Raw genomic sequence first — 13,249 nt, forward strand, 5'->3', positions numbered from 1 at the left:
TATAATTCATGTGAACAGCTCCTTGTTAAAATTTGCCCCTTTTTCTTTCCTCTGTGGAGTGTGAATTCCTACACTTAGGTATCCCTTACTAAATAATAAGATACATTAATATTTAGCTACGTATGTTGTTAAAATGGGGTCAAAAATAATTAAAGCAGATGTAAACTTCATTTGAACGAATGGAAGATTGTCCAAAATGTGTAATAATCTAGTGGAATAGTGATTAAAACGTATTTGTTATTTAAGACATTATTTTAATGTATCTGTAAAAGTTTACTCTATATGAAAAACAGATTGTATTAATGTATATTAAGAACAGGCACTCTCATTTATTGCTGGTGGGAATGCAAATGGTACAGGTGCTTTGGAAGACAACTTGGTGTTTTCTTACAAAATTAACATACTCTTACCGTACAAATCTAGGAATCAACTCCGTGGTATTTAGTCAAAGGAGTTGAAAACTTTGTCATGTCCACACAAAAATCTACACACACAGGTTTATAGCAGCTTTATTCATAATTCCCAAACTTGGAAGCAACCAAGATATCTTTCAATATGTGAATGGATAAATATACGGTGGTACATCCATAAAATGGAATGTTATTCAGCATTAAAAAGAAATGAGCTGTCAAGCCATGAAAAGACAATGGAGGAACCTTAAATGCACACTATTAAGTGAAAGAAGCCAATCTGGAATCTATAATTCCAACTATATGTCATTCTGGAAAAGGCAAAACCATGGAGACAGTAAAAATTTAACAAAGGGTTTACATCCAATATAAAGAACTCTTAGAAATCAATAAAAGGTAGGTAACCCATGGGGGGTGGGGTGGGGGAAGGGTGGGAGGGGAGAGAGGAGATATAAATGGGAAAATGGGAACAGCCAGAGGGTCAGTAAATAAACCTATGAAAAGGGGAAACAATTTAAAACTCACACAGTGAGACACCACTATATATATATATATCCACCAGGTGTTAGCAAGTACATGGAAAAATAAATACTCCTGGTAGAAGTGTGGAATGGTGGCATCACTTTGGAAAACAGTTTGAAATTATAATAAAGTTAACATACACATACTGTGTCAAACAGCAGTTCTATTCCTAGGAACATACATAACAAAATAGGGTGTGTATGTATACCAAAAGACACGCACAAGAATGTTTATTGCAGCATTGTATGTCATAGCCAAGAACCAGAAATAACCCAAACATCCATCAAGAGCAGAATGGATGGATAAATTTTGGTATAATCACACCATAGAATATTATATAGCAGTGAAAATGAATGAACTATAATGACACACAATAATATGAATTAATCTAAAAAATAATGTTAATTGAAACAGACCAAATAAAAACTATATATATACTATATGATTCCATTTATGTAAAATTACTCTATGGTGTTAGAATTGAAAGTAGTTTTCACCTTTGAGAATGAGGAAGGATATTGATTGGGAGTGTGGTGGTAATGCTCTTTTTTTTTGTCCTGGTGGTGGTACAACTGTACATTCACTTTGGGAGAATTCATTAGGCCATGCACTAATGATTACGTTCTTTTTCTGTATGGATGTGAGACTTCAAATTTAAAAAAAATTTTTTTTTAATTTAAAAAACTGATCTATAGTGTTGGAAATCAGGATAACGTGTACCTTTGGGAAGGAGGAAGGGAAAATGATTGGAATGGAAAGGGGCATGAGACAGATGTCCCTGGGATGTTGGCAAACTTGTGTTCTCAACCACAGGTGTTCATCTGTGATCATTCATAGAGCTATTTATTGTTTTTTGGACTTTTCCATATGTGTTACAGTAGAAAAGTTTTTAAAAACAAGAAAATAAGAGAAAAATATTTGCACATCTACTAGAATGAGGATTTGAAATGTGTGCATATTTTAGGCAAGAATCTACTAAATTTACATTTCTTCATAATCTCATTACCTAAAAATAACATAAAATAGCATTTTTTGTTGTTGAATTCAGGGTGCAATCAATTTCACTGGGGCAAGGACAAGGACCCATTGCTGAAAGAATGATCAAAGATGCGATGAAATCAGGAAACTGGGTGTTTTTGCAGAACTGCCATCTTGCTGTTTCTTGGATGTTGGCAATGGAAGAACTAATTAAAACCTTCACAGATCCAAGTATGTCGAACACATATCATTTGCATAATAATACTGTTTTTATGTAGTCATCTTTGTTGAATCCAATCTTACAAGAATTTTTTTATTGTAGGCATTGTATTTCCCCATATTAAAGAGGAGAAATTTGAAATCTAGAGAGGTTACTTAAATTACACAGTCCAGATTTGAAAAAAGATCTTCAGACTCCAAGTTGGGGGCATGATCCACTGGACCATTTCTGTTTCATGTTACCTTCTATGGAGGCCGTTTGAGTTCAGAATAGATTCACAGAGGCATGATAAAAGAAATAGAAAAATGGACTTAGGACAAAGAAAGTAAATTAAATCTTTCACTAAAGAATGAGAGAAGTTAAGGAACAGATTCAAACTGCCACAACCCCCTTAGAGTCGTGTTTTACCATTTATTATTCTCTGTAACTCCTATGCCTACTAACCTTCATGTGTGCCTCCTAGCCATGTTGTCAAAAACCAACCTCCACTTTTGGAGCCAAAATATAACGCAGAAGATAGAGTTTGGGATAAAGAGGAACTTTATTGTTCAGGTCATGATCTCACAGTCATGGGATCGAGCCCCAGGTCAGGCTCCATGCTGACAGTGCAGAGCCTGCTTGGGTTTCTCTGTCTCTATCCATCTCTCTCAAAATAAATAAATAAACTTTTTAAAAAATAATAAAAATAACTGAAACCTCAGGAATTGTATGATTGGTAATAAGCAGGATGAGCCCTACTTTACCACTCTGTCAGGAGGCCACCCTATCAACCTAGGTTATCCAGAGCACTTTCTCTCTGGTCTTCCTTTGTGCCCAACCACAGAAGCTTTCTGGGAAGCTGTCTGGGAAGGTGAGAGCTATGCAGCCAGTCTTATAAGTGACTTTACTTACTGCTGCCTATTAAAGTGAAAAGCTCTTCCTTTAGAGAGTGGCCAGCCTACACAGGATACTACCACAAAGCCAGGACTTAGCAGCCTTCCCCTAAGGACCCCTCACTTCCAGTTCCTGCTCCTTACCTCTGTAGGCTGCCTCCAGCAAGGATAAAGAATCCTTCACATCCACCACCCAGAATATTCACTCTTTTCACCCTTTTGCAATACAAATAAAAGTGGTCTTCACCTTATTTCCATTTAAGTAATTAAAGAAAAATGACCAGAAGGAACTCACCACTGTTCAGGGGTTGCTGGTGATCAGGATTATAATTAAGAAGAAAATGCTAGGTTGTTGATGGGAATGCAAGCTGGGGCAGCCACTCTGGAAAACAGTGTGGAGGTTCCTCAAAAAACTAAAAATAGAACTACCCTATGACCCAGCAATTGCACTGCTAGGCATTTATCCAAGGGATTCAGGTATGCTGTTTCGAAGGGACACATGCACCCCCATGTTTATAACAGCAATAGCAACAATAGTCAAAGTATGGAAAAAGCCCAAATGTCCATCGATGGATGAATGGATAAAGAAGATGTTGTATATACACACAATGGAATATTATTTGGCAATCAAAAAGAATGAAATCTTGCCATTTGCAACTACGTGGATGGAACTGGAGGGTATTAAGCCAAGTGAAATTAGTCAGTCAGAGAAAGGCAAAAATCATATGACTTCACTCATATGAGGACTTTAAGAGAAAAAACAGATGAACATAAGGGAAAGGAAACAAAAATCATATGAAAACAGGGAGGGAGACAAAACAGAAGAGACTCATAAATATGGAGAACAAACTGAGGGTTACTGGAGGGATTGTGGGAGGGGACATGGGCTAAATGGGTAATAGGTACTAAGGAATCTATTTCTGAAATCATTGTTGCACTATATCCTAACTAATTTGAATGCAAATTTTAAAAAAATTTAAAAAAAAAATAAATTCAAATTGAATGTTGGAGACATTAAATAAAATTATAATTATAAAAAAAAGAAAATTTTCTGCATTTCAGAGGGAAAGCCCTTAAAATCTCCAACAAGTATTGAAAATTAATGTATCCTTAATTTCTTTACTCAAATGTGCCAGTGTCTAGATTGCCAAACTCTTATGTATTAAGAGCTTTCTATATGGCACAAAACAGACACTCAAATCAATGGAACAGAATAGAGAACCCAGAAACGGACCCACAAATGTATGGCCAAATAATCTTTGACAAAGCAGGAAAGAATATCCAATGGAATAAAGACAGTCTCTTCAGCAAGTGGTGCTGAGAAAACTGGACAGCGACATGCATAAAAATGAACCTGGACCATTTTCTTACACCACACACAAAAATAAACTCAAAATGGATCAAAGATCTAAATGTAAGATAAGAAGCCATCAAAATTCTCGAGGAGAAAGCAGGCAACAACCTCTTTGACTTCAGCTGCAGCAATTTCTTGCTCAACACATCTCCAAAGGCAAGGAAATTAAAAGCAAAAATGAACCTGGACCACTTTCTTACACTATAATCAAAAATAAATTCAAAAAGAGTGAAAGACTTAAACATAAGACAGGAAGCCATCAAAATCCTCAAGGAGAAAGCAGGCAAAAGCCTCTTTGACCTTGGCCACAGCAACTTCTTACTCAACACATCTCTGGAGGCAAGAGAAACAAAAACAAAAATGAACTATTGGGACCTCATCAAAATAAAAAGCTTGTGCACAGTGAAGGAAACAATCAGCAAAACTAAAAGGCAACCAACAGAATGGGAGAAGATATTTGCAAACGACATATCAGATAAAGGGTTAGTATCCAAAATCTATAAAGAACTTATCAAACTCAACACCCAAAAAACAAATGATCCAGTGAAGAAATGGGCAAAGACATGAATAGACTCTTCTCCAAAGAAGACATCCAGATGGCCAACCGACACATGAAAAAATGCTCAACATCACTCATCATCAGGGAAATACAAATCAAAACCACAATGAGATACCACCTCACACCTGTCAGAATGGCTAACATTAACAATTCAGGAAACAACAGATGTTGGCGAGGTTGCAGAGAAAGAGGATCTCCTTTGCATTGCTGGTAGGAATGCAAACTGGTGCAGCTACTCTGGAAAACAGTATGGAGGTTCCCCCAAAAAATTAAAAATAGAACTACCCTATGACCCAGCAATTGCACTACTAGGTATTTATCCAAGGGATACAGGTGTGCTATTTCGAAGGGGCACATGTACCCCAATGTTTATAGCAGCAATAGCAACAATAGTCAAAGTATGGAAAGAGCCCAAATGTCCATCAATGGATGAACGGATAAAGAAAATGTGGTATATATATACAATGGAGTATTACTCGACAATCAAGAAGAATGAAATCATGCCATTTGCAACTACATGGATGGAACAAGAGGGTATCATGCTAAGCGAAATTAGTTAGAGAAGGACAAATATATGACTTCACTCATATGAGGACTTTAAGATACAAAACAGGTGAACATAAGGGAAGGGAAGCAAAAATAATATAAAAACAGGGAGGGGGACAAAACAGAAGAGACTCTTAAATATAGAGAACAAACAGGGTTTCTGGAGGAGTTGTGGGGGGGTGGTGGGCTAAAGGGGTCAGGGGCATTAAGGAATCTACTCCTGAAATCACTGTTGCACTATATGCTAACTAACTTGAATGTAAATTTAAAAAAATAATAATAAATAATTTTTTTAAAAAGTGTTCTATAAAGATTCCTCCCACCTCCATTTTAGAACATTTTACAACATAAAATACTTAAACTAGTCTTTTTGCCATGAAAAGTATTTGTTATATAAAAGTATTATTATAATTTAAGCATTTTCCTTTTTTGTTGTTTTATCTTTGTTTTAAACAGACATTATCATCAAGGACACTTTTCGACTTTTTTTAAGTTCCATGCCTAGTAGTACATTTCCTGTTACAGTTCTCCAAAATTCTGTCAAGGTAATGTATGCACATGGTTGGAACGGCACAAAATGGCCTCAGAGTGTTCCCAAGTGCGTCCAGGGAACCCAGTCCCCATGTGTAGGACCACGTCAAAGACCATGTGGCCAAGGTGGGGAGGAGCAAGTCAGTATCCCTGTACCTGATAGCATGCAGGGAAACGATTTCCCAAGACACTGCCACCCTTGTGTGCCCTAGTCTGTTGACCATTCAGCCCTATAAGAAAATGTCAAAGATTCAGAATGGTGAGAATGGGTCCCCTCCCAGAGTTAAGAGAATGTTTCAGCATTTGAGAGAAGGAAGGCCTATGGGTAGTATGGCTGCTGGATTTCAGTACTGGAAGTTTCCAACATATGGGAAGCCTCTGTATATGAATGATCACTCAGGAACAAGAGATGCCTCTTCCTTCCCTGTCCCGTGTCATCAAGGACTGCAGTATGTTGAGATGAGTGGAAAATCCAATGCAGAAGGCCTGAGCATACTTTCTGGCCCATATTTAGAAAAATGGACTCCAAATGAAAATAGTATGAGGTTCTGGTGGAGATGATTTACCCACTGTAGGTCTGAAGACCCCACCAGGCCCTACTTTCCAGAGACTGAGGCTGAGCAAGACACAGAGCAGGAATGCCAGGAATGCACCTTGGGCATCAGTTATCTCCATCCTTCCATGGCTTCAGTCTATAAGTATTATTCATAATAATGTAAATCTATAAAATCACCCTCTGTGCCACATGTGTCCAAATTCAGGTAACAAATGAGCCTCCAAAAGGTTTACGTGCAAATATCAGACGAGCATTTACTGAAATGACACCTTCGTTTTTTGAAGAAAATATACTCGGAAGAAAATGGAGACAAATAATATTTGGCATTTGTTTCTTCCATGCAATTATTCAGGTACACTCAATTTTGCTTTTTAATAGAAACAAGAAAGTGCATTATGTTAATAAATAAGTAAAAAGTAGGAATTACATGAAAGCTAACAGGTGACATTATGAAGTACTGAGGCCCCGTTCCGTGTCTGAACCCAAGTTGTTTTCACTCAGTGGCAGATCTCTGTGCTCCCCTCACCTCAGCCTCTCACAGCTGCACCTCCCAGCTCTACTCTGATCTAAGGGATGCCATCACCTGAGTAGATGCACAAGGTCAAACTCAAAAGCACAAAATTGATCTCCTCAGCTATGCCTCACTCCCAAATCTGCTTCCCCTCCACACTCTCCTCCTGAAATCAGTGGTCCCATCTCTCAGTCGCCTACAATCAAAACTTCAGGATTTTTATTATTCCTTCTCTGCACACACATATCATGTCAGTCATCGTTTTTCTTACAGTGGTTTCACTCTCACCTATTCCTGTTTGAGTGGGCTGACCACCCTTACATCTTCCCTGTGATCAGAGCCCCAAGTCCCCTGAAAGATGACCTTTAACTCAGTACTGCTTTCTGCTTCCGTCTGCTCATACTTCACTGCTGTGGTCTGGTGTCCATCCCGTGACCCTGCACTTAAATTCTGACTCTTCAACTACATATCTCTAAATGGTGTCTTGGTTAGATTGGCTGCCTGGGTTTCAACTGTGTATGGTCTACAGAGAAAGATTCTGTAAAGAAAAAACAAAGATTAAAGATGCAAGATATGAGATAAATAAGTAAACAAGGTCCTAGAGGAGATCCGAGAGGCTGGGACTAGGGGCTCCAGGTGTGAGGTCCTTGTTGTACAAACAAAGACAGCTGAGATGGAGAGGTAGCTTAAGACTTAGGGAAATTTTGAGGTCAAGAGGAGGAAATATGAGACCTCTGGTATAATCAGCAGAGTTAAGAAATTAAGGTGGGATAGGGAGATAACAACCATGTGAAACCATGAAACAAGGATTATGATTCTGTGTACCAGTTTAAAAAAAAAAAAAAAAAAAAAAAGATGTCCCTGCAGAGAAGTCAGTATGTAATCAGCACATCATGACATGACTAAAAGCCTAGGTGAGAGATTCCTTAAAACATCAGGGAGTCACTCTGTCTACCTGATGGATGATTAGTGTATTTTTTCCCCCTATTTTGATGGGGAAACATTTTATTTTACCATGAAGGACAAATGTCCTTTTGACAGGTCTATTACATTTCCAGTGATGTCAAATTTTCTTTTGGAAATTTTGGAGAGGAGCCAGGACTAGAGGGATAGATGCCCTCCATGTTTGGTGAAAGCCAAACTGAAAGCCTAGATGAAGTTGAACTGCATGATCTTAACTATTTTTTACAGAATGAAAATGCCCAACTGCAATAGAAACCTTTTATTTCTCAATATTTTACACAAAATTAACTTTATCGAATTTTAGGTAAGACCATTTTCATTTTCCGTTCTAGGAGAGAAAAAAGTTTGGCCCTCTTGGTTGGAATATCTGCTATGAATTTAATGACAGTGACAGGGAATGTGCTTTGCTGAACCTCAACCTTTATTGTCAAGAAGGAAATATTCCCTGGGATGCATTGATTTACATTACTGGTCAGTATGCCCACATGGGCAGGGCAGGGCCCATATGAAGATGGTGTCCTTCCCCAGTGGGAGTCGATGGTGGTAATGATGACTTGTCATAGTCCCTTTGTGAAGATAAGACCATGAAAAGAATATCAGGAAGATATTTACACATGAAAAATGGGCAGATGTTTTCCCAAATAATAATAGCAAAAACATACTCTCTTGATGCATGCCAAGTACTGTGTTAAGCACTTCCCAAGAATTAGTAGATTTAATCCTCACAACAACCCTATGAGGTGAGGACTGTTATATCCCTGTTTTATACATGAGGAAATTGAGGCACACGGTTTATAAATGGTGGAGCCAAGATTGAAATCCAGGCAGTCTAGCCTCCAGAGTCTGTGCTCTTAAATTCAAAAAAATCTGAATACTGCTTGACCTGTTGATTCAGGTACACTTGTGAAAAAGGAAAATATATTTCAGGAATTACAATTTTTAGCAGATATTAATTGTGGCCACGTGGAACCTTAGTGCCAAGCCTGAACAATGAAGAAATGATTTGCCCTGGGGAGTGGGGGAAGAAGAGCACTCTGAAAAGGGGCAAAATGGGAATGGGTGGTCTTCACTGGTGAGTAAGGGAAATGGGGAAGGACAGAGAGGTATCAGGTGATCTGGAGCTGGGAAAGGCAAATAAACCTTGGAAATAGAGGGCAGTGAAACAATAGTGAAAATGAATGCGGACCCATCCTCAGAGTGGACCCAAAGGAGTGGTCTTGGAATTAGGGGGCTACTGTATACTCCTGCCTGCAGCATGCCAGCACTCCAGTGGGGCCAACACTGCTTACAAAATGGTGCTGGTTAGTTGACCTTATGTTGATGGCCAGCTTACTTTCAACAAAAGCATCGGGGCAGCTCAATGCGGGAAAGATAATTTGTTCAATAAATGATGCTGGGACTGTTAGGTATCCATCTGCAAAAGGATGAATTTGGATCCTTATCTCATATGATACACAATAATTAATTCAAAATGATTGACGTAAGAGCTGAAACCAAAGAGCAAAGCAAATCTTTGTGACTTTGGGTTAGGCAATTACTTATTAGATATGACACAAAAAAAAAATACAAGCAATAAAGAAAATAATAAGAATTTAAAAAAATAAATCCTCTTCATCAATATTTAATACCTTTACACTTTCAACAAACACCGTCAAGAAAGTGAAAAGGCAAGGGGCATCTGGGTGGCTCAGTCAGTTAAGCATTCAACTTCAGCTCAGGTCATGATCTCATGGCTCGTGAGTTCAAGCCCTGTGTTGGGCTCTGTGCTGACAGCTCAGAGCCTGGAGCCTGCTTCACATTCTCTCTCTCTGTCTCTCTCTCTCTCTCTCAAAAATGAAGAGACGTTAAAAACAAAGTTAAAAAAAAATGAAAAGGCAAGTCACATACTGAGGGAAACTATTTGCAAATCATGTCTGTTAAGGCACTTGTATACAAAGTATATAAAAGAACACTTACAACTCAACAGTGAAAAGAAAAATCATCCAATATAAAAATGGGAAAAAGATTTGAATACACATTTCACCAAAGAAGATTTCCAAATGCCCAATAAGCATGTGAAATGACAGTCATTAAGGAAAAGAAAATTAAAGCCCTAATGAGATACCACTTAACACCTACTAGGATGGCTATAATTTAAAAATGAAACAAACAAAACTAGCAAGCATTGGTGACGATGTGGAGAAATTGGAACCCTCATATGTTGCTGGTGGCAATGTAAAATGGTGCCACTACTTTGGAAAAATTTTTAAATAGAATTACCATATGACCCAGAAATTCTACTCCTAGGTATATGAATGAAAAATGGCCCACACAAAAACTTGTACACAAATGTTTATAGCAGTATTGTTTCATAATAGCCAAAAAGTGGAAACAACTTGAACGTCTATCAACTGGTGAATGGATAAACAATGTGGCATGTCCATACAATGTAACAACCAGCCATAAAAAGGAATAAAGTACTGATACATACTGCAACACAGATAACCCTCAGACACTCTGATCAGTAAAAGAGGTCAGACACAAAAATACTGCATTGTATGATTCCACTTACACGAAATTTCCAGAAAAAACAAATCTATACAGACAGAAAGTAGTTGCATAGAACAGGGGTAAAAGTGGGGAGTGACTGAAAAGAGACACAAGATTTCTTTTGGGGGATGAAACAGATGTTCCAAAATTAGATTGAGGTGACAGTTGCACACAACATTGCAGGTTTACTAAAAATTGCTGAATTATACATGTAAATTTTTATGTGGATTTTATGATTTTTAAATTATAGCTCTTTATTAATTATAGCTGTTTAAAAAAAAAAAAACCAGAGGCAAAAAGGCAATGCTTTATTCATAGGCTGGTATTTTAGGCAGTCATTTATGTATTCATCCAGGAAATGCTACCTAGTATGACTATGATAGATGCTAGAAATACAAAGATGACATAGACCCTGCCTGTCAAAATCTAACTCATGGCGTGGAGGGTGGAAATAATGACAAACCATATGTTAGGATAACTACGAAATCAGCAGAATATGTGTAGTGCTGTGGGAACTCAGAAGGAGCAACTAGTAGTACTACCTGGGGGAATCTGGAAAAGTTCCACCAGGGGGCGATGGTTGAGATAAGTGCTTAACAGTTAAACTGCACACTGGGCAAGAGGAAAGTGACATAAAAGCCCAACAAGTTGAGGTGTGGCCTGACTATAGAAACTGTGAGTAATTCAGTTGGGCTGGTGCATAGTATGAAGAGGGGATGTGCATGGAGGGGAGCTCTATCCTCAACAAAGCTACAGAACATAAGGTGGGGGCACATCCCAAAAGGCCTATGTGTGTCATTAATAAGCTTTGGTTCTACTTTGTAATCAATGGTGGTCAATCTTAGCCCTTTGGCGGTAAAGGGATGCAATAATTTATAAAGCTATAATAAAAGTAAAATGAAGGACTGAACAAGAAGATACAGCAACACCAGTGGGGAGACTAAAACAGGAGAGAATAAACAGAAATGCTGAGGACACTTTAAATATGAGAAGGTATTTGGATGTATGGGGAGGTCTTAAAATTTTAGAGTGTAAGGTATAACAATGTCTAAGTCCAAGAGACAGATCTGAGCTCACAATGGACAAGGGTAAAGCCAAACCTAAGGCCTATCCAGTTTGTATCAGGCCATCCCCCAGCCAGCCCATGGGGATAGGAGAGGAAGAAAAGATCCCACACTGGGATCTGCAATGAGACCCTCAGGAACTGTGACGTCAGGGTCAGGACAGGTAGTAGGTATCTATGGTGGACACATTCCCCCAGGTCCCTTTTCTGGGAAGACCAAACCCAGAGGACTCCTCCCTAAAAGTGAGCCTAAAAAGTGGGTCATCTACTGTGAATCAAAATAGTGGAGTCTTTTTTTTACACAGTTTGATCCAAGAAAAGGATAAAACTCAATCTGGATGGAGAAGAACAAAGTCTCATGGTATGTATGGAAAATATTTCTGTGCTGCTTCTCAAGATGCAGATTTGTAGTTTGTGACTTAAAAAAAAAAATACTTTAGGGGAACTCTTTCCTCTCACCACTACTATAGAAGTCTTAGTTTTCCTGGCCATCCTCCTTTTCCAGACCCCACCATGCAATTGGAGAAACTTGAGCTTACATTCCCATCTAGCCCCAAGGGTCCAAGAGGAGCTTCAACTTAGGTCAAGGCTGGCCAGACACACTACAAAGATGTAACCAAACTTCGTGTCCCAAGATTTCCTAGAAAGTGACTGAAGAATATACCCAGGAAAATACAGCAGCATCTCTTTCCTCCCTCTTAGAATTGCTAATACAGAGATTTAGCTACTTGACCATCAGCTGTAATGCCTACTTCCTCCCCCCTCTCCCTGAGTGGCTGATCCACCAAGACAGACCGAAGTTGCTTCAATGGGAGAGGGAAGATAAGTGCCCCTATAAGACATGGCTGTCTTAGAGGAAATAAATCATTGAGATTCCAAAGACTGAAATAACTTTCTTTCAACCAACCATCTCAGCTTGAAAGGTAATGAAAAAGATTTCTTCCTGACATAATGGAAGATATGGAGATGAGAAGAGATGAACACTTAGAGGATTCAGAAGCTGACAATGTCAGCAAACTCCTTCCAGGAACACCACAGTGGTGAATAATGCAGCAGTGGATCTGGAATTTTTCGAAGGAATTATATCAGCAACAGATATCATTCTGATGCATTCCTACTTATAATTTTGGGATGACAGTGGAGCATACTGAAAGTAGCTTCTCTGTTGAAAGAAAGATGGTATACCAATAAGTTTTAATTCCCCATAACATCATTTCTGTGAGGCACACTGTCCTTTCACCTTGGATCTATCTTTCCTTCCTAGCTGATAAAGTGTGTATACAGTTTGAATGCCTTGTTGTAAATGTTTTGGTTCCATTTATTTACTGGCCTTGAAAAGAAGCACTATTTCATGGAAAGTGTACATGTTTTAGAATACTATGATCCATGATTGGGTAAGACCCAAAATCAATATTTTAGGGGAAAAAAAAAGGAAGAAGGAAGAAATATGTAAATAAAGCTCAGTGACTTTGGTTTTGGTTATTTAGGGAAAGCAAAATAATTAAGCTAGGGTACATATACTAGGTTTTTTTCTGCTTTTTAAAAATCGAATTTTATTCTCTTTTGGGGGAGTAGTGGAAGGAAGCTCTGACATGCTTTTTTCACTTTCAGTTCCAAATAAATGTATATAGAAAT

The 13,249-nt window shown here is 38.3% G+C and overlaps 1 protein-coding gene across 2 annotated transcripts in view; it reads left to right on the plus strand.

Annotated features, from left to right (window-relative positions):
- The window catches only part of DNAH6 (dynein axonemal heavy chain 6), a 261,133-nt gene that overhangs the window by 224,433 nt on the left and 23,451 nt on the right, over positions 1-13,249 (plus strand). For both annotated transcript variants that reach the window (XM_045446656.1, XM_045446657.1), the window contains exons 65-68: positions 1,981-2,141; positions 5,918-6,006; positions 6,754-6,900; positions 8,355-8,493. In XM_045446656.1, the coding sequence (XP_045302612.1) occupies positions 1,981-2,141; positions 5,918-6,006; positions 6,754-6,900; positions 8,355-8,493 (536 nt within the window). The remainder of the gene's footprint in view (positions 1-1,980; positions 2,142-5,917; positions 6,007-6,753; positions 6,901-8,354; positions 8,494-13,249) is intronic.

The sequence above is a fragment of the Leopardus geoffroyi genome, chromosome A3 (genome assembly GCF_018350155.1).
Source record: "Leopardus geoffroyi isolate Oge1 chromosome A3, O.geoffroyi_Oge1_pat1.0, whole genome shotgun sequence".
In the NCBI taxonomy this organism is placed as follows: domain Eukaryota; kingdom Metazoa; phylum Chordata; class Mammalia; order Carnivora; family Felidae; genus Leopardus; species Leopardus geoffroyi.